General features: G+C 46.2%; 2 protein-coding genes and 1 long non-coding RNA gene across 7 annotated transcripts in view; 2 read left to right on the top strand and 1 right to left on the bottom strand.

Moving 5' to 3' along the window:
* Positions 1–113: 113 nt before the first annotated feature.
* On the top strand, positions 114–16,094 carry Gskip (GSK3B interacting protein). The gene is made up of 3 exons (NM_001014198.2): positions 114–195; positions 13,061–13,319; positions 14,821–16,094. Exons 1-3 carry the CDS (start codon positions 182–184, stop codon positions 14,980–14,982), a joined length of 435 nt encoding a protein of 144 aa, NP_001014220.2. The 5' UTR covers positions 114–181; the 3' UTR covers positions 14,983–16,094.
* On the bottom strand, positions 15,998–19,051 carry LOC134479256 (uncharacterized). Its single transcript, XR_010052353.1, has 2 exons — positions 18,849–19,051; positions 15,998–16,307 (listed from the first exon to the last, which is right to left on the bottom strand). It is a non-coding gene; the product is annotated as an uncharacterized LOC134479256 (long non-coding RNA).
* Positions 19,052–19,371: 320 nt separating this feature from the next.
* The window catches only part of Ak7 (adenylate kinase 7), a 68,176-nt gene continuing 65,759 nt past the window's right edge, over positions 19,372–21,788 (top strand). For 2 of the 5 annotated variants that reach the window (XM_063262001.1, XM_063262002.1), the window contains exon 1: positions 19,375–19,703. In XM_063262001.1, the coding sequence (XP_063118071.1) occupies positions 19,602–19,703 (102 nt within the window). In that variant the 5' untranslated portion in view covers positions 19,375–19,601. Of the gene's footprint in view, positions 19,704–21,788 lie in introns of all 5 variants that reach the window. The other 3 variants (XM_017594182.3, XM_063262003.1, NM_001108055.3) reach the window with 3 other exon arrangements.

The raw sequence follows: 21,788 nt of genomic DNA on the forward strand, positions 1-21,788 counted from the left end.
GCGCACTGGAGCAACTGGCACAAGCGGAAGTGACGCCATATTGCGGGGCTGTAAAGGCAAGAAAAAGAGTCCGGGCGAGAGCATTTCCGGTGGTGAATGGGCGGGGCAACTGTGGGGGCGGGGGTGGTGCCGGCACCGCAAGTCTGGCTCCAGACGCCTCGGGACGAGGAAGAAGAGGAACATGGGAGCTCGCAGGTGAGTGGGCGGGCAGGCTGCGGCCCGTGGGCCCTTACTTCGCTGTTGCGGCCGGGTGGTGAGTGCGGTCGGACACCGGGATTCCGGCTGACTGGGGTCTGGGGGCGGGTCCGGCCTGGGCTGTCCTGCGGGAAGTGGTGCGCCGGAGGATGCAGGAAGAGGACTGGAGACTGGCATGTCTGTCCGGGTTTTGGTGGGTGCCTATTGTCAGCAGGTTGTCCCCCCCACCCCCACCCTATGCCGGCATTGTTTGCAAAGCATCTAGTAGTTTGCTGTTTGCAGAGCGCCACGCCGACGTCCAGGAAACTTGGGCTTCGGGGCGTTTGCGGGCAACACTGTTTTCTCTGTGAAATTCTGGCGCCTCCCGACCCGCCGAGGGGCCACCTCAGCGAAGACTTTGTGCCCTTCGGAGGCTCCGCGCAGCCGGATTTTTATCTTTTAGGACTTTGAAGAGGCGCAGCTCGCTCCTTAGTAGGGCAGCCCCTAAAGGCCCGGAAGTCTGCTGTCCTGAGTTACATTCCTGACACTGAGCCACCTTGAACGTATGCTACCCTCTCTGAGTCTACATTGACACCTCAGCCAGGTGTGAGCAGGTTAATATTATAAACTCGAAAATTTGAGGCAAATGAAACGCTGTGAGTCGGAAGGAAACTAAACAGAGCCCTCCTGGATTGAGGGGGTTGAATTAAGGAATTCTGGCCCGTGAATGCTGCATCTTCAGAATTGATTCTTTTGGTTTGGTTAGGCTGGTTGTTGAGACAGTCTCACTGGGTGGGTAGTTCAGGCTGACTTGGAACTTATGTGGCCCGGACTGGCCTAGAAATTAGGGTCTCCCAGATGCTGAAATGTCAGGCTTGCACCACCACACCCTACACAGACTCTTTTTACCTGCATTGTAAGAAAGGGCCTTTTATTTTTAAAAGATATTTTAGTTGGAGACATCTGAGTTATTTTTCAGACAAGAACACCACCTGCAAGGCTTATCACATGAGTAATGCTTGTTAAGTCCCAGGAGCTTGAGGAGGGGAGACAGGAAGGAGCAGGAGCTAATGGTAAATGGAAGGAGTGTAGGCCTTGCAAGGAATCGAACTGGTGCTCCACGTGAAATAAAAAGGAATACAACATAATCTGGCCTAAGATTGCTAACTACAGTGTTGCTAAGAGGTGCATGTTGGCTTAGAAAACCAAAGGTGAAAATAGCCAGAGGGTGCTGAAAGACAGTGCACTTATCCAGATTCTGTGGTTTGCCCCAGAGGATAGCCCTGGGTTCTAGGCATATTTTGACACTAATAAGACATGCTTGCCCAACATTGTGGCATGCAGTTTTAATTCCAGCACTAAAGAAACAGATGCCGATGACTCCTGAAGTCGAAGAGCAGCTTGATCTACATGGGGAGAGCCTGGCTCAAAGAGACTCTGAACCTTACAAGTACATAATAACAGTACCCTCTGTACTATAAACAAAGATGGGTGGCAAGTCCAGGTAGGGCCTTGTGTATTGGGCTTTAGGAGTTTCGAACTGGACTTTAGGCTTTGTTCAGTGACTGTTTAATATGGTCTCTTGAACACAATAGAAAGTAACATTCAAGCTGTCCCTAGAATACCTGCATTTCCAAATACCAAGGGGAGAAAGGTGAAACCGCACAAGAACAAGCACTCTACACCAGAGGTGTTCAGACTGTTACCCTGAACACTTCGTACTTTCTAGGAGAAATTTAGCATACTTGAGATTTGAGAACTGTCATCACACCTTTAGCTTAAGTGGGGTTCAAGCTCCCAAGTAACACGACTGCTTTAATGTTTATCGAAGGCAAGTTCCTAAAGCAGAATGCTGGCACCTTAGCATTAATTGAGTAAGATGAAGATAATTACCCAACCAAGTACTGTCAACTTTGTAAACGTTATAAAGGAATTCCCAGGGGCAGCTTCGAAGGTATATACCAGAAACAAATGCATCAAGTCAAAATAATGATCCTAAACAGGGTTCACACAGTTCACTGCGGTAGTGTTGATTATATTGAAGACTTAACCTGGGAGAGCCCAGGGGAGCACACCTGTAATCCCAGCACATGGGAAATTGAAGCACAAGGATCAAGAGCTCAAGGTCATCCCTGGTTACATATCAGGTTTGATGCCTGGGTTGCTGTGACCCCTGTCTCAACAGCAAAAGATCACATGCCAGTGACCTGGCTCAGCAGGCGAAGTCTCTTGCTACCCCCCCTGATACCCTGAGTTCAGTTCCCTAGGACCCACATGATAGAGAGCCAAGTCCCCCCAGTTGTCAGAACAGGACTCCAGTGCCGAGACTGCCATGCCCCAGCTGCAGCATGTGCACCTCTTTAGGATCCGAAGCTGCCTTTCTCCTTTGAAGGGGTCTTCAAGCATGATGCTCCATGCTCATAATCCCAGCTTTTGGGAGGCAGAGGCAGGAGGATGGCTCATAAGGAAACTTAATAAACAAGGCCAGGGCACTGAAGATATGTCTCACTGGTTAAGAGCACTTGCTGGTCTCCAAGGAACCCAGATTCATCCCCAAAGCTGTGTCAGGTGCCTCAGAAGGCCGTAACTCCTGTTCCAGAGGATCTGGCCTCTGGATTCAGAGGGCGCCAGTACTTGCATGCACATACCCACACACAAACACATACACACCTACACACAATTTAAAATTATAAAAATAAACTTTTTGAAAACAAGTAAGGGCCATCGTGGTGGTCCACACCTTTCTTCTCAGCACCCCATAGGCAGAGACCGGCTCCTTCTATATAGTATCAGGCCAGTCAGAGATACATGGTGAGATCAGAGTGAACAACAACAATACCTGAATATGGGGCTAGAGAGATCGCTCAGTGGTTAAGAACCACTGGCTGCTCTTGTGAGGACCCAAAACTGAAATTCAGCACCCATATGGCAGTACAACAGTCTACAACTCCAGTCTCTGGGAATCCAGCATCCTCTCTTGGCCTCCTCAGGCACATATGTGATATGCAGACTTTCATGCAAGCAAGACACCCATATACATTAAATACTTTTGGTTTTAGTTTTAAAAATCAGATTTGTATTGTGTGTGTGTTGTACATCAGGCTTGGGACCTCATACAAGCATTCTAGTGTTGGGGTTGGGGATTTGGCTCAGTGGCAGAGTGCTTGCCTAGGAAGCGCAAGGCCCTGGGTTCGGTCCCCAGCTCCAAAAAAAAAAAGAACCAAACATTCTAGTGTTGAGCTATATGCCCATCCCCATGGGTGGTTTGGTTTGGTTTGGTTTGGTTCACAGTCTCATTGTCACTAAGGTTGATCTAGTTCTTACAGATGGGGCTCTAAGTCACCGTCTTTGTGCCTTGTTCCCCTGAGTGCTGGGTTTATAAGCAAGTGCCACCACACCTGACCCCAACATAATTCTTGAACTTGCCAAACACTCGGCTATATTCCCCTATTCAGGCCTGTCAGCACTGTTCAATGGTAGATTTCAGTGCCAACTTCCCTCAAGATAGAAGGAATGGGCAGCATCTTGTCTGGGTCCCAGAGCCCCCAACAGAGAGAAGTTCTTGACCAGGCTGCTTGAGAGCCACTGAGCACTCCAACTGCCACTGTAAGATGAGAATAGAAGGCATTAAAGGACACCATCCCTGTTGTCACCTGACAGTTGTGGTGTCAACTGAAAAGCCACATTGCTTTAAAGGGAATGTTTGGGATTCCTGCCCTGTCAGACACTTTCTTGTCAGGAGATACATATCTGTCACTTCATCTCCCCACGCATCGCTGCTCTGAATTGGAAATGCAAAAAAACAAAGCCTAGGAAAGTAAGACGTGGGGAAGAAAAGATCCAGCCATCAGCATCTTGATAATATCACGAATCCTCAGAATTACCAGCAGACGGAGAAAGCAGAGCCCTGAACCACTTCTGTGGGTGTCTGAAGGTTCCTTTCTGACACCTCATAAAAACAAATGCAGTGCTTGAAAAAGGACAGTGGTGACACTACTTCAGTTCCAAGAACCCACTTTTCTGGAGAGCTATAGAGTAAGAATCAGTAATGCCAGCTTTGGGGGCTTTTCTGAAGCACTCGGTGCTTAAGAATTGTAGAAGCTTACAATCTCTGGTTTGGAGGATACAGTGTCACAGCTTATAGTTTTGGAAACATCTCAGGATAGCACCCTTGTATCTTCACCCTACCTTCTCCTTGGTCAGCAGAACACAGTGCAGTCCCCTTGGTTTGTTTTGCAGCACTGTGGGGGTGTGTGTGTGTGTGTGTGTGTGTGTGTGTGTGTGTGTGTCCGTCCGTCCATCCATCCGTCCGTCCATCCATCCACCCATCCGTCAGTCCGTTCCTGTTATTGCTGAAGTTGGAAAGCAGAGTAACTACAGGACATATATAAAAATAGGCATTTCACAAGTGACTGACCTAGAATCTTTAACTTCAAAACGTATGTGAGAGACCACAACAGTGACTCAGAGGTTACAAGCACTGCCAGTTCCTGCAAAGACCTGGGTTCAGTTCCCAGCACCCATCTGGCAGCTCATACCATTAGTATCTCAAGTTCAAGGACACTGATACCCTCTTCTGGCCTTGGTGGGCACTGCATATGCATGATGCACAGGCAAACACAGAACACACATACACATAAAATAAGGAAAAAGTTTTAAGAGTAGAGGAATTGTAATTCAGCAACATGTCTGCTCTGGCAAGGGGTCACATCCAAAGACCTTGTAGGTCTGTGTGATCTGGCTGGAATACAGATACCCCTTTAATCCCAAAAGATGGAAGCAGGTCTCTTACATTCAAGGCTAGCCTGGTATAGAGCAAGTTTTAGGTAAAGAAAAGCTGAGGTCCAGGCTTGGTGGTGCCTGCCTTTAATCCCAGCACTCAGGAGACAGGCATGCAGATGTGAATTCAGTCAATCCGTTGAGTTCAGATCAGTCAGTTTGGTGCAGTTCGGAGTTAAGGAGTTGGGAGTGGGTGTGGTTGAGTGCAGGTGGTGAACCTGAGTTGGGTCAGTTCAGTCGGTTAAGGCAGTTGGCTACAGTGAGTCAGGGCAGGTCTACAGAGGCAGGTGAAGCCAGCGAATAAGAAGAAGCTAAAAAATTAGAATGGATTGCTAGAGTTAGTTTGAGGCTAAGCAGAGTAAAAAATCAGAAACTACCGGGGTTGGGGATTTAGCTCAGTGGTAGAGTGCTTGCCTAGCAAGCTCAAGGCCCTGGGTTCAGTCCTCAGCTCTGGGAAAAAAAAAAAAATCAGAAACTGAGAAAAGCCAATTTGTCTCAATGGCTTGAAGAGGAGTTTGAGACAGAACAGCTGAGTTGAACCAGACAACCAGAAAGAACTGGAGAGGGTGAGCCTGTTCAGCAGTGAGCCTGAGAGACAATCACTCACTCACGGTGAATAAGAGTTACTTTTACGGGGTTGGGGATTTAGCTCAGCGGTAGAGTGCTTGCCTAGCGAGCGAAAGGCCCTGGGTTCGGTCCCCAGTTCCAGAAAAAAAAAAAAAAAAAAAGAAAAAGAGTTACTTTTACATTTAAGTATATACATGCCAGAGCCATTGAAAACAAATGGAGGGATATAAAGATTTTTAAAAGTTTGGGGTTTGCATAAATTTTGGACAATGCTAATTATTATTGTTTTCTATTCCCCTTCATTTTAAGTAGTTGTTTAAAACAAAGTAAATTTTCTGTGACACATTGCTATGGGTTACTTCAGCTAACCCAGCAACAGCCTGGCTTCTGAGGCAAACGCTTCTCCTTCCTCTACCCTGTGATCCCCAGTGTGGCACGGGTTTGTCCATTGTTTCTCCCACCGCAAACAATGCCTCTTTGTACTGTAAAGAAAGTCGAACACACATTAGTTGTCACTGCTGTGACAAAGTGTCTGGCACAAACTGCTTAAGAGGAGGAAAGCTGTGTTAATCCCAGCAGAAGGTTTAGTGGACGAACTGTGGACTGCATTGCTTTTCTTGATGGGAGACAGAATGTCATTCAGAGGGGACACTGCAGAGCAGTGCTGCTCCCCTAGCGACACCTGAGAAAAGTTAGAGGTGTACGTGTGCGCGTGTGTAAGAGTTCTCAGAAGCACTCAGGTGGCTCCAGCAGGGCTCTAGCAGGTTGCTCCAGTGATGAGGTCAGAGTCCTGTGACTGAACCACAGCACAGTGACTGTTGGGTGAGGACCCAGGATGGAGTGAATATACAAGCCTTTGTGGGAATGTGTCATTTCAAACCGTAACTGAGAAATCAGAACTGTCAGTGTTCCTTTAAGTTTGCTAACTCGTGTCGGTAGTGCTGAGGACTAAACCCACAACCTTATATGTGCATAAAACTACTCCCCAGCCTCAGTGCTCTTCTTAAATTATGTTTACATATGCAGGCATGCACTTGAGTGCACATGCCTACAGAGGCCAAAAGAGGACAGTGGAGGGCACCTGGATCTAGAGTTGTAGGTGGGGTGATAGCTGTTGTGAGCTGCCTGAAATAGGTGCTGGAACGGAACATACATCCTCTGGAAGAGCAGCACTCCTGTTGTTTTGAATCAGTCTCACTATGTAGCACCGCCTATCCATGGGAAAGTCTAAGGACTCTGAAGGATAAGGCTGTTTCCAGATCACTACATCCAAGACAGCACTCATAAGATAGCATGAAATGGGGGTTGGGGATTTAGCTCAGTGGTAGAGCGCTTGCCTAGGAAGCGCAAGGCCCTGGGTTCGGTCCCCAGCTCCGAAAAAAAAAAGAACCAAAAAAAAAAAGATAGCATGAAATGCACAACACCTGAGTCCAGTGACAACTATAGGCATGCAAATCAGTGGTCCCAAACCATGGTGTTGACAAAACTTGTCAGCTCACACTAACCAGGAAGTAACATTGAAAGAGCAGCTAGGATATCTAAAACATGGTGGTGATTCCATATATTTGAAAAAGTGAAGAAAATTTTGATCAGGTTAAGCAGAAATGACCTCTTAAAATCAAATCCGGTGTCGGGGGCAGCAGAGCCCACGCACATTAGTCCCAGCTCGTGGGAGACAGAGGCAGGCAGATCTCTGAGTTAAAGGCCATCTTGGTCTGCAGAGGAAGTTCTTAAGACAGCCAGAGCTACAAGGAAAAAAAAAAAACTTGTCTCAAAAAATCATAAAAGAAGAAAAATGGAGTCAGTGACTCCATACTGCAGATCTCCTAATCTGAAAACAGCATAGGAACTCTCAAAACGGAACAAGGAAAAGGGAAGGTGAGCAAAGGAGGAGGACCCCTCCCAGAAGAAATACATGAGCCAGAGTCTCCACATGACACAGAGTCCTGGTTCACACCCCAGCAGCAGCAGCTCCAGAAAACAGACATGGCTGCTCACAGCTGGAATCCCACATGCCACCCCTGGGGTAGGTAAGAGACTCCGAAGTTCATTCTTGACTGCATACTGAGTTACAGGCCTGCAAGGGCTACATGAGACTGACAAAAAGGCAAAATTAAAGTTAGCATGTACTATGAGTTTTTAACTTACGGAGAGGAGTACCTGTGACAAAAGAACCAGGGTTGTATAGTGGACACTCGCTCCCATATATCAATGTAACATCTGTCACAGCTGCATTTTGATAAGGCTTAAATGCTAAAGAACCACCAGAAACACATAGTCATAAGTAACTGCACACCTATAGTCACAGCACTCTGGAAGATCAGAAGTTCAGAGTCGTGTATGCTTCATAGCCAGCTTGAGGCCACCCTAGAAACTTTAAAAAAAAAAAGCCACCAAATAGAATTTTGAGAATTAGCCAGCCCAGACAGAACAACAAGGAAAATGAAAGTAAGGCATGGGTGAGAAAGAGAATGAGACAGAAGCAAAATCACAAGCTAGTGAAGCCCTTATGGCAGCCTGTTAGGTCACCCGTGCTAGCTGGACTGTCCTCTCTCCTCTCTAGACAGTGTCCTCCTGTCTCACCTAGACTGCCCTTCTCAACATTGGCCTCACCCTGTGCAGACCCTTATGTTTTCTTCCCCTTAAGAGCCCTTTCTGCCATTGGACTGACCTGTCCCATGAGTCAGGCCCTATCATAAGTTATGTCAGCCCATAGAGCATCTCACACAGTAGAGGCTGCTATCCAGTATCCTTATTCTATCGATAAGAGCACCATCAACCCAGGAAGGTTTTGGAGTCACGCAAGTATGGGGGCACTTAACGGTAGGGCTTGTTGTTGAACCAAAGCAGAGCAGCTCTTCACAATTAATTGTGTTTCTTCGGTCATGATTATCATCATATTTATGGGTCTAATTTTATATAAATTTTTCACATGCTATCTTGCTTCCCAAATTAGACATTAAAAATATTAGTAAATATCTTTAATCTGCTTGTCTGGTTCTTAGAGAACGTCCGGATAAAGCCAGGAGTAATGGCGCATGCTTGTACTGTATCCCGGCACTTAGAAGAGATGAGACAGGGGCCCAAAAGGGCCAAGCTCTCCTTAGCTACAAAACAACACCAAAACTAAACTAAGAAGTGGGAAAATATTCTACATAAATAGGTAAATAGAATTAAGACCCTTAATTAGGAAACAGTGTCAAGGCTAGAGAAATAGCTCGGCAGTTAAGAGCACTTACTGCTCCTGCAGAGGACCTGGGTTCAGTTCCCAGCACCCACACAGTGGCTCATAACTGTGTGTAACAGAAGGCTGTGTATAATGCCATGACAGTGGATAATGATAGATTCTGTAAGTGGTAGTTTAGGGAGAAGTATTACATGCAGGAAAGGCAAACCCATATACTACAGTACTGAGGACAGTACTGGCCCTCGCTTGGGGAAATTGGCCCAATATAGTCCTTCTGCCACCAGGTCACTGGCTGGTCGGCCAAGAGAGCTGGCGCTCAGCAGCAGCTGTAGCTAGGGCAGCCTTGGGGCACAGAGGACACAGGAGTGGGTTAGAAGCCAAGGCAGTCAAGCAGCCTTTGGACATTGGAACTCACCAGGAAGTGTTCAGTTATTTGAGTCCTTCAGCAGGAACAAGCCGTGCTGACATCTTGATGTTGTGCTTCAGGCCTTGAGAGCTTTAAGAAAATAAAGGCGCTACTTTTGGCTGCGGTGTTGATGGTTATTTGCTCCAAGCCACCAAGTTTGTGGTCATTCGTTAGGGCGGCAATCGGAAGCTAATAGCTACATAGTGATAACTCTACAAAGTGTTTCTGCCACTCACTCTCTTCATGACACTCCACAGCACGAGGGTTCCGTACTTTAAATCGCTTTATCTCGGTAAAGCTGGTAGAGAGCTAGTCCGGCTACTCTGTTTGATTTTGAGTGGACTGCCACCAAATCAGTGAGAGTGCTTTCTGTTGCCCTTGACATCAGGGACTGAAATGAAGATTTGGGGTGTGTCACGTGAGGCAGACTAGAGCGGGGTGTTTCTGAGGCAGGACCATGGGAGGACAGGTGCTGTTTGGAGAGAGTAAAAATAAATAATACTCAATGGGAAAGATGGGGTGCTTGTTTGTCGAGTAACTCTGTTGGTCTTGGTTTTCTGTTGACTTATTTTGTGGAGGGAGGCATGACAGGACATTTTTGGCATCTCCACTGGTTTTGGTCATTCTTGTTGACTTGTGTCAATTTGGTGGAGTCCTGTCAGTTTTTGCTGGATAGTGCCTTGTGACTGATTTGTGTTTGGTGACACTTCTGGACTGGACTTTTGGTATCCTGGCCCCACTGAACTGGACTACTGGTTTCCTGACAGTGGGGACTGGAATCACCTCAAAGAACTCCGTCTAAGCAGGGCCATGTTCATCCCCTTGCCCAGTTACCATCTTTTCTCCCTCCCTCTGGACAGTGGGCTGCAAGGGGTGTCAGAGCTTTGGAGAACCCTTAAAAGTAGGCTTTAAAAAACTAAAGCCGGGGCTGCAGAGATGGCTCAGTGGTTAAGAGCACTGACTGCTCTTCCAGAGGTCCTGAGTTAAATTCCCAGCAACCACATGGTGGCTCACAACCATCTGTAATGAGATCTGATGCCCTCTTCTGGTGTGTCTGAGGACAGTGACAGTGTACTTACATATAATAAATAAATAAATCTTAAAAACAAAAAAACTAAAGCCTACAGGGGACTTTACTGGCTCCAGTAACTGAAAGAAAGGACCGAGGTGGGAAACTGGCTGAGCAACCTGCTGGCCTCTCAGGTTTTTGCTGCTCTCTTTCCCCCCATCAGCATTGCCCTTTGCCTCCTGTCCTAATCTCAAGATGGTTGCCAGAGTGTGCCTGACTGGACTAAAAAGACTATGAAGAAGTCCACTGTAACTAAGAACCAGAGTCAGTCTTCACCATATCACCTGCTGAGCCCACTCGGTAGAAAAAGAGGCGTTCCAGTTCCCCTTAGGACTCAGGGTGTAACGAGGCAAGGGAAAGGTGGTCCCGGGCAGGAGAGCAGTGCTCAAGAGCATTTCCCTACCCTCGCAGCACCCAGCACCCTCACGGTGATGTGACCTCCTGTAACTCAAGCCCCAGGGGGACCAACGCCTTCTTCTGGCCCCCTTAGGCCTCTGCGCACTGTACACATCCACAAACACACACACACACACACACACACACACACACACACCCCTACACATAACTAAAATAAGTCATTTGCAAAAGTTTTAAATCTTTCACATCATTCTCAAAGGGGTGCATGAAGTCCCCTAGGTGTCCTCTTTTTGGAACTCAGGGCTGATTGTTACCAAGTAACCATCTGGTGACATACTCCAACAGCCTGTAAAGCCATCTTTCTGCCATCTCTCTGCTAGACTCCTGCTAAGAGAATTTTAGGAACATCTTTTTCATGTAATGGTTAAATGTCTGTACTTAATTATCATATAAAGTCATGACATGCATGGTGCTTGGAAGCTAAACCTTCTAAACTGACTTTTTTTTTTTTTTTTTAAATCAAGCCAAGGCCAAGTCAGTGAAAGTACTTATTCCTAGCCACTGGACTAATGGACCAAACTGAGTCTATAAACTATATTAAATGGTCACATCTATAAAACCAAACATTACTTTAAGCAGTGTATTAGTTGAGTAAGGGAAACATGTTTAAAGAAGTACAGAAACCCATTTCAAACAGACTGGGTCCTTTTCCACTTCTGTGTGAACTTGACAGCTAAAAACATTCTGTAAGCCTCCAAAAAGGTATTAAATCAAGGATATACTTCTTAAGACAATGAGCTTTTGTCCTATGCCTCATGTTCTTACATGGGTTCGGTCCCCAGCTGCGGGGGGGGGGGGGGGGGGTGCCTCTCCCAAGGAGTCAGCCTAGAGTCACTCAGCAAGGCACATCCGGTGACACAGAGGGAGTGACCTCTGACTTTGCAGTTCTAGTTCTGAATATCGAATTAGGGGAACAGTTACCCATTTAAAACCATGTGCTCACTGGGTATGGTAGGGTGTGCTCCAAATCTCAGCACTCAGGAGTGGAGGAGGCCAGCCTGGTCTACAGAGCAAGTTTCAGGTCAGCCCGGGCTATGCAGAGAAGCCCTGTCTTAAGAAGAAAACAAACGGGTTGGGGATTTAGCTCAGTGGTAGAGCGCTTGCCTAGCAAGCGCAAGGTCCTGGGTTCGGTCCCCAGCTCCAAAGAAAAGAAAAAAAAAAAAGAAGAAGAAGAAGAAAACAAATAAAGATATACACTCCTACACTCATTTTCTGAGACACTGTTGTGACAAAGCTAAAAATGGCATTTGAGCTTTAGGAAAAATGAAGAAAAGGGTTTTTTTTTTCTCCAAAAACTCACAAATGTCTGTAATTTTTACTGTGAAAACTACTGAAAATTTTCCCTGAAATGGGGTGTGTGTGTGTGTGTGTGATGTGCCATTGTGTTAGGTCTCTCTGGGTCTCGTGGCTGAGCACCAGCAAACTCTAGCCCTCACTGGCAGCACTGGCTCGCAGATGTACCTGCGGCCATGCCAGGCTGGTTACTCAAGTGCTGGTGTTAAACTCAGGTCCTCAGTGACCGCCCACTGAGCTGCCTCTCAGCCTGTTTATGTTTTATACTGAGTATCGTTGTAAGGCTTAGGGTGGTAGCTTAAATGAAAACTACTCCATAGGCTTGCAGGGAGCGGCACCATTGGGAGGTGTGTGGCCTTGGAGTGGGTGTGGCATTGTCAGTGGAAGTGGGGGCAGGTGGTGGCCTTTGAGATCTCAGACGCTCAAACCAGCTTTCGTGTGTCTCAGTCTCTTCCTGCTGCCTGTGGACCAAGATATAGAACGCTCGGCTGCTTCTCTAGCACCATGTCTGCCTAGATGCTGCTGTGCTCCCCACCATGATGACGATGGATAAACCTCTGAACCCCCAATTAAATGTTTTCCTTCATTAGAGTTGCTGTGGTAGCCAGGCTTGGTAACACGTGGCCTGTAATCCCTGCACTGGGGAGGCAGAAGTGAACTGATCTCTGAGTTTAAGGCCTTCATGGTCTGAGAGTGAGTTCCAGGACAGCCAGTGATATGTCCAGAAACCCTGCCTCAAAATACAAACAACAGCAAAAGAGCTGCTTTGGTCACGGTGTCCCTTCACAGCATTAGAACCCTAAGGCAGAAATTGGTATGGGGCTGGGGCATTGCTGTGATTGCCTGACCATGCTTCTCTTTGGAGGACTGTGGAGTTTGGAGCCTTGGATTAGAAAAGCAGAGGAGGGGTTGGGGATTTAGCTCAGTGGTAGAGCACTTGCCTAGCAAGCGCAAGGCCCTGGGTTCAGTCTCCAGCTCTGAAAAAAAAGAATAAAAAAAAAAAAGCAGAGGAATGCTTTAAGTGGGGCGCAAGGGGCCACACTAGTAGGAGCATGGAAAACAGTACTGAGGGTGACTGCTCCTCATACTTTGGTGAAGCATGTTGCTGCCTTCTGCCCTTGTCCAGTTTGAATGGCTTTCCATTGAGTCTGTCACTACTTTCTTGCAGAATGGAAACAGACTGTAATCCCGTGGATCTAAGCAGTATGTCTGGATTCGAAGAAGGCTCCGAGCTCAACGGGTTTGAAGGAACAGATATGAAGGACATGCAGCTGGAGGCTGAGGCCGTTGTCAATGACGTTCTCTTTGCTGTCAACAACATGTTTGTCTCAAAAAGCCTGCCCTGTGCAGACGATGTGGCTTACATCAATGTGGAGACAAAGGAAAGAAACAGATACTGCCTGGAGCTCACAGAAGCAGGGCTCAGGGTAACTCACTTTTATTTTAGAAGGAAAAAGCCTATCTTTGTCATTTTATCAGAAAGGATAAAGGGGAACATTATGTAAAAAAAACAGATATAGGTATCTTTAAAAAAAAATTAAGAAGTATTTTCCCCAAAATTTTGGCTAATAAATTTTTGATCAGCACAGAACAGTTGAATTTTGAGGGAGTAGTACATTTCGAAAGTATTGATTCAGTTTGCTTTAATCGTTACCACCCAGACTAGCTGTGTCTCCCAGAATGGGCTCTCCGCAGGGGTCACCCTTAGAGTCGCTGAAAGACCTCTGCCTACCTTCTACTCCCGTCCACACCAGATGCTGGGCTGGGCTGCGCACTAGGGGGCATGTTGTACAGCCAGAGCCCACATGAAAGAGGAAACTTCACAGACTGAGCCTCTGATTACCTTAGATATGCCGTGTGCGTGCGTGCGTGCGTGCGTGCGTGCGTACAGTTATTTTTAATTTTTTGAAGATACTCAGAGGCTAGGTGTGGAGATCTGGTCCATTAATCCCAGCACTCAGAAAGCAGAGGCAGGTGGATCTCTGCGATTGAGGCAGGTGGATCTCTGCGATTGAGGCCAGCCAGGACTATATAATGAGACCCTGTATTTTTATTTATTAAAAAGGAAGAAAGAGGGGTTGGGGATTTTGCTCAGTGGTAGAGCATTTGCCTAGCAAGCGCAAGGCCCTGGGTTCGGTTCCCAGCTCCGGAGGAAAAAAAAAAAAAAAAAAAGGAAGAAAGAAATACTTAATGACAGAACCCAGGGCTCAGTTCTCAGCAGCAGGCTGGCATGGAGAGGCTCCATCACTAGTATCTTCATTGCAGGAAGGTACCTCGTGTGGGAGATCGTCAGGATGTATGGAATTCAGTAAGGGTGGGTGCTGGAGAGAGAGCCCAGTGGTTAGGAACAACGCATGTTTCTCTTGATTCCCAGCACCCACAAGTCAGGCTGCTCACAGCTACTGTGGCTGCAGCTCCAGGAAGTCCACTCCTCTCCTCTAGCCTCCTTGAATCTCTGCACTCGAGTGCACACAGGCACACATACACATAATTTAAAATTAAAAAATAAAGATAGAAAATGGTTTCAGAGCCAGGCATGGCGGTGCTTGCCTTTAATCCCCAGGAGGCAGAGGCAGATAGATCTCTGAGGTCAAGGCCAGCCTGGTCTACAAAGTGGGTTTCAGGAGAGCCAGGTCACACAGATATACCCTGTCTTAAAAGTAATGATATTTTATTACGTCATTTTCAAGATTTTAACACTTGAAAAAAGAGCAAAAGTAAGCAACCAAGCCTCTTAAAGAGCCACGGGGAAGCACATTGTGGGTAGTGGTCCTGTGTTCTAAGCCACTTGTATAGATTGCTAACAGATGAAATGCATGTCACCCGCTGAGAAATGGTGTCACTGCACGGGCCCTTCATTCACCCAGCTCTTGCCCTCTGTGCCAGGACGGAAGCCGATGACTGCTCACTGCTGCCCTTCTCTCGTAGGTGGTGGGCTATGCTTTTGACCAGGTGGAGGACCATTTGCAAACCCCCTACCATGAGACAGTCTACTCCCTGTTGGATACGCTCAGCCCTGCCTACCGGGAAGCATTTGGAAATGCTCTCCTTCAGAGACTGGAAGCTTTGAAACGAGATGGACAGTCCTGACTCAGTCTCCTGAGGGGCTGCTGCTGGTGTAGAGTCTCACGTAAGACTTGACGCCCTGCATATCATCACTGTGGAAAGTGCATCGCTGGCTTATGTGCTCACCATGCCTTCCATGTAGGCTTTTGACTCAGCATAATTGACTCATAAACTGTCTTAGTTTCAGATTCGTTTAAGGGGACTGTGAGCCCATTGCTCTGACACTGTCCTTCTGAGTTTTACAGACACAGTCACTCTGCATCTCCATACCTAATCAGTACTCCATTCTCTTATGACAGGGCTTCAACGCTGCCAGCACTCTTCTTTACATAGAAAATTCTAGATTTGCACAGTGATATAGAAATTAGAATCGCCTAACTTGAGACCTGGATTCAGCCTGCTAAATCAGGGGTTTACTACTAGCTTGGACTAATGTTGTAGTGGTTATTTTGTTACTGGCCTTATTGGAAACAAACCGTCGACTGCACAAATTTTGAGATTTACTGCTCTACTCAATCTACTTACCAAACAGACTGATGAAGACAAACTGCTTATCTGTTACGTAACTAGGATAAAATGAAAGGCAGGGCAGAAATAATTCTCTATTCCTTGTTTGCAACAGCCAGCCAACCTAGATGGACAGACCATTAGCAAATGAATGTATCAGTTACTCATCTCCACGCTATCTAAGCACATGAGCAAATAGAGGACCAGGCCCCACCTCAGCCTCCGCTGTGGACAAGGAAGAGGATCCTGGTTTCCCCGGAAACCGTATCTTGGCCTGTGTTGGTTCTTACTCCGAACGTTTGTTTACAATGTACAGTATATATATGCACATATATATTCAGAAAGTATTTTTGCTTCAATGCTTCCCTTTCTATAAAGCCGTGCTTTGGTATTCCTACAGCACCCTTCCTCCCCAGCAGTTGGGCAGAGCACTGTCCCATTGCCACATGAACAGTGTATCATGAGTGCATTGTATGGTTTGAAACCAAAGGACGAATGAAGCATTCAGAAACTTGATATTTAAAAAAAGAGATGCTCTGTATTTTATATTTTATTACAGTTCCTGGTGTTTATAAACTTAATAAAAGTCCTCCATGCTGCTGCATGTTTTCCAGTATGTGACAAACAGAGAGAACCTGGGCGTCGTTCTTTTAGTTGTCACCCACAGCAGCTGCTTCAGGAATGACTAGTCGCCGTCTGCGTCGGGCGCACCTTCGTACACTGGTCAGCAGCAAATGTCCTTGTCGTTAGTTTCCAGTAGGCATTTTTAGCCTCTGAAGATCATGGGAGGGAAGGTGACAGATAGAGCCCTTTCCTGTCGTGGGTAAGCACCAGGTTCAATCCTGAGGATCAAAACAGTTTCAAAAACTCAAAATGGGGGTTGGGGATTTAGCTCAGTGGTAGAGCGCTTGCCTAGCAAGTGCAAGGCCCTGGGTTCGGTCCCCAGCTCTGAAAAAAAAAAAACAAAACAAAACTGAAAATGATCCTGTGGACCAGGCCTGGCAGAGTTCCATCCACATTACTGACGCCAACAAGAGTCCACTGGGTGTTTGGATCTGACTTTGCAGGGCACTCGTTCTGCTGTGAAGTCCAGGTGCCCGCAGGTGTGCGCAGTGAGGCCCAACCACAGGCTGAGCTTTCTCTTGCTTAATCTCAGGCTAATAGTTAAAAAAAAAAAAATGATGTTTGTAGAGTTTGAATAAAATTGTTTACTTGATTTTGAGTTGAGTATAAAGTAGTCATGTTTAAAAATTGAAATTGTTTATTTTGTGATAAGTGATTGATTCCAAGATCTCTTGTGCCAACATTTTTTAAATTCATCAGTGTTATATTTTGAGTTGAAATGAATGAAGGGAGTTTTTCTTTATTATTCAGAATAAAGGGGTCAGTAACACACATTCACACACACACACACACACACGTGAACACAGGCAGACCTTCATCCTAAGCTAATCAAGTGTTTAAGATTAACCATATAAATTAAGCCTTGATTTTTACTTCTAAAGAGAAAAATCCTCTGACTCAAATCAATTTCAAAATAAATCGTGCATGGTCACACACATAACCGGAGCACTTGGGAGGTGAAGACAGGAGAGCCAAGGCCGTCATCCTTAGCTACAGAGGGAATGGGAAGTCAGTCCTGGCTAACCGAGACCCTAAGTGGAATTACAACAAAGGGCAAATGAGTTTAGGCAACTCAGAGGGGAGGGAAAAATGAAATCCATTCCGAGACCACTTAGGATTCCAAAATGGGGGAGGGGCACAAAAGTAAAACATAAAAGGTGTTTGACTCAACTGATAAAGTGAGGAAATTTAAATTAGTTGGGCCAGGGCAGGCAAGATTGCTCAGTTGAAAGTACTACGCCAACCAGACAGCCTGGATGGGATCTCAGGACCCACATGGTGAGAGGAGAGAGCCTACTTCCACCAGTTCTTTAAAAAAGAATTTTGTTCTGTTTTGTTTCTTGGTTTTTTGGGGGTTTTTTGTTTGTTTTGTTTTGTTTTTTGAAGTCAGGGTTTCTCTGTGTATTCCTGGCTGTCCTAGAACTCACTCTGTAGACCAAGCTGAGTGATCCACCTGCCTCTGCCTCCCAAGTGCTGGAATTAAAGGTTTGCGCCGGGGCTGGGGATTTAGCTCAGTGGTAGAGCGCTTGCCTAGGAAGCGCAAGGCCCTGAGTTCGGTCCCCAGCTCCGGAAAAAAAAGAACCAAAAAAAAAAAAAAAAAAGAACCATAAAGGTTTGCGCCACCACCAAACCGGCTTTTACAAAGTTTAACAATGTCATTTCTTCAGTTAGCTTGGACGTTCTCATAACCAGGATTTAATGAAGGACGCTTCAACCGCAGAGTGCACCATTGACTGTGTACATCCTCTGTGAACTGTCTGGAGCCAGGGGAGGGCCACAGGCTGATAACGCGAGCCTCTGGTGATCACAGATGAGGGAGAACTGGGAAAGTCGGGAGGCCGCCTTAAACTTTCAAAAAGTAAAGTAGTAAATGCTGGCCGCCAAGATGGCCCCAGGGGTAAAAGGGCTTGCCGCCAAGTCTAACAACCTGAGTTCAACCCATGGGACCCGCAACATGGAGGCAAAGAACCAACTCCAACAAGTTGTCCTCTGGTAATTCCACGTGTGTGCCATGTACAAGAAATAAACATAATTTTAAGATATAAATGAGTCAACAAACTATAGGGGCACAGATTGATTTTCCTCTAATGAAAAATCACAGAGGAATGCTAACCTACACTGTCCTTTGGAGGGAGATATGTAGTGTTTAAAATAGGAAGGCTGGCACGGGGGCAGCATCATACTGTAAAAACCTAGGCTATAAAATGCACTGATTATCGGTTGGGGATTTAGCTCAGTGATAGAGCGCTTGCCTAGTAAGTGCAGTGCATTTAGATTTAACAAGTTAGTACTTAAAACTATTTAAAACTATTTCAATACAGTCAGACTCTTCCAACAAAACAAGCGGGTTGTGGGGTTGGGGATTTAGCTCAGTGGTAGAGCGCTTGCTTAGGAAGCACCAGGCCCTGGGTTCAGTCCCCAGCTCCGAAAAAAAGAACCAAAAAAAAAAAAAAACAAAAACAAAAACAAAAAAAAAAAACAAGCGGGTTGTATTCATAAACCATTACAACCTTTGAAGATCAGTAAGAAAACACAATAAATGTTGTTTATAGCATCAACTTATCTGTGGAAAGGGGTGTGTGCACCATGGTACATGCATAGAGAACGGCTTGCTGGAGCCGGTTCTCTTTGGGACAGAGGGATGAAACTCATGTTCATGAACCATGTTTATGTTCCAGTTTCAGTTAGGGACAAGCTCCTGCCTCAGAGATACTGTTTCAAAAAATTAAGTGGATCCTTTTCCCTCCGAACAATCTCACCTGCAGTGTGTTATTATTGTTGGTTTATTTCAGCAGCCGCACAAGTATTCTCATTGTAGACCCAGAGCCAAACGTTCTGAATGCAAACTTCATGGTTGTGTATGAATTCCTGAGCACAAAGTGCCTCTACGCACCTTCACCAAATCCCCAGGAAAAATTCTGAAAATGCTTTAGGAAACACAATCTGGGGAGAGAAATATCAATTGAGAAAATGCCTCCACAAGAATGGCCTACAGGCATGTCTATGGGTTTTCTTTATTGATAGGAGAGGGCCTTGATCACTGTGGGCATCCTGCCTTAATCCTGAGTTGTCTAAGAAAGCAGGCTAAGCAAGCCAGTAAGCCACGTTCCTCCACGGTCTTTGCTTCAGTTCATGCCTTCTGCCCTGACTTCCCTGGATGATGGTCTACAACCTGTAAGTTGTTAACCGGAACTGAGCGTCCTACTGGAGATGTGCAGAAAGGCAGACAGTTAGAACCTGGGAAAAGCACTCTGCAGGGATAGCAGCCCCGCCCTTTAGGACTCGCCCTGGCCAGACCCTGAGCCACGCCCCCAACGGACCCTCCTTCCAGAGCTGTGCCCTATCCAGAGCCCTCCCCATAGGACACGCCCCGCCCAAAAGCGAACCACGCCCCACCCAGAGCCTGAGCCACAGCCCAGGGAGCCTGACCTTTTCAGCCTTCCAAAGCCCAGCCTCTCCTACTTAGCAACCGACAGGACTCTTTCACCTTAGCAACTACTACAGCTTCCACCATGGCTGAAGAGGAAGTTCCTGCGACGACCGAAAAAGTTCTGAAAATACAGAGGGTGTTCATAAACCATCTGGACACCTATAGCAGCGGAAACATAGGAAAGGTGAGCGGTGGCCCGAGCCAAACTGGCCCTCAACCCTCTCAGTGTGTGTGCCACACACACTGCAAAGGCCTGCATCACTGACTGTTAGGAGCCTCCCCAGTGTAAGATTCCAATCCTAGCAGCACATCAGTGCCTCCAGGACCTGTCCCTAAGCAGGCGTGACCCATGATCCTTCCTGGAAACCCAGATGTTTGGATATAGGGGAAATGAGGCTCAAGAGAGGAAAGGGTTTACTTATACAGATCATATGGTATTAGGGGGGCATCTAGAGCAGTTACGTCATCCATAAAACATCTATCTACCTTTTTGTAAGCATCTGTTTTGTGCTAGGCACAATTTCTGACCAGGTCCCATTAAGCTTCCTTACCTCCAGGAGGGGTATGGAGATGGCTCAGCAGGAGACCTTTCCTTGAGGCACAAACAAGAGAACCTGAGGTCTGACCCCCATCATCTAGGTAGAAACTGAGCAAGTAGCAATCAGGAAGATCCTGGGAGCTTGCTAGCCGGCCAGTCAGCTGAGAGGACAAGCTCTGGCTTCAGTTAGAGATACTGTTTCAAAAAAAATTAAGTGGAGACATAAAGAGAAAGACACCCTTCTATGTCTAGTGGAGAGAGAGAGAGAGAGAGAGAGAGAGAGAGAGAGAGAGGTTTTAGGACCTGGAGAGATGGCTCAAAGCTAAGAGCACTGGCTGCTTTCCAGAGTACCCAGGTTCAATTCCCAGCACTCATATAGCAGCCCACATTGTGTGTAACTCCAATCCGAGAAGATCCGATGCTCTGAGTGTAAGGATATAGGAGAGAAAAGTGTGAGGACACCTGAGCCAGCTCTCCTCACAGCTGGATACCTATTTTTTAAAAAGATTTTGTTTATTATTATATACATGAGTACACTGTCGCTGTCTTCAGACACCAGAAGAGGTCTCCAGATCCTATTACAGATGGTTGTGAGGCACCATGTGGGTGCTGGGAATTGAACTCAGGACCTCTGGAAGAGCAGCCAGTGCTCTTAACCACTGTGCCATCTCTCCAACCCTTTAGATATGTATTTTATCCAACGTTGCTTTTCTCTTTTTCTTTCTCTCCTTTTTTCGGTTGTTTCAGTTTTGTTCTCCTGTGATCTCAGCTGTCCCGGCTCCATAATGGTTATTGGTTGTTTTTTTGTTTTTTCTTTTTAATTGACACTGGACTAAGATAGAGGTTTCACGTTACAGATTTATTAAAAAAATAAATACGTCTTAGCGCTATTATTCCAATTATTCAGTAAGAGCGGCTACTGGCCCTGTGTATCCTCGGAACACTTCAACACGGCGGTCCCAAAAGAGAAGCGCTATAAGCAAAAGTGAATGCAATCGAATTCCAGAGACTGGCATTGGACAAAAGGCAGCTGCTATGCCAGCATTCAAAAACTGAGGCTAGGGGTTGGGGATTTAGCTCAGTGGTAGAGCGCTTGCCTAGGAAGCACAAGGCCCTGGGTTCTGTCCCCAGCTCCGAAAAAAAGAAATTAAAAAAAAAAATACGAAAACTGAGGCTAGCCTGGGCTACAGAGCGAGACATTATCTATAAAAATAGTAAGGAGTAAACAGCTCATCCATTTTTAGAGGCTGGAAAACATCTCAGGGGTAGAGTGTTTGCCTAGCATGTGAGAAGCAGTGTGTTTAATACACACCATAACAGGAATAATTTATATTGATTCCAGGGCAGTGGTTAAGATCACTGACTGTGCTTCCACAGGCCCTGAGTTCAAATCCCAGCAACCATATAGTGTCATGAGATCTGACGCCCTCTTCGGGTGTGTCTGACAGCTACAGTGTACTTGTATTTAATAAATATATTGATCCCATATTAAGCTAATAAATAATGTGTTTGCATTTATTAGACCAAATAAAACATTCAGGGCTAAGGGCTGTGGTAGTGATCTTGGTCAGCACATGCATTTGATCCCCAATACTAAAATAAAACTTTAAAATTAATTTCACCGGTTTTTCATTATTCAGATGTAACCATTCGACAGCTTTGAACTAGGGTATAGCTGAGCCAGCAGGGCGCTTGCTGCCTACCAGGGCAGCAAAACAGGTTTGGTGGTGC

The sequence above is a fragment of the Rattus norvegicus genome, chromosome 6, assembly GCF_036323735.1.
Source record: "Rattus norvegicus strain BN/NHsdMcwi chromosome 6, GRCr8, whole genome shotgun sequence".
In the NCBI taxonomy this organism is placed as follows: domain Eukaryota; kingdom Metazoa; phylum Chordata; class Mammalia; order Rodentia; family Muridae; genus Rattus; species Rattus norvegicus.

Coding starts and splice junctions, on each gene's coding strand:
- Gskip (NM_001014198.2), top strand. Junction 13,320..14,820: donor TCACAGAAGCAGGGCTCAGG/GTAACTCACTTT, acceptor CTTCTCTCGTAG/GTGGTGGGCTATGCTTTTGA.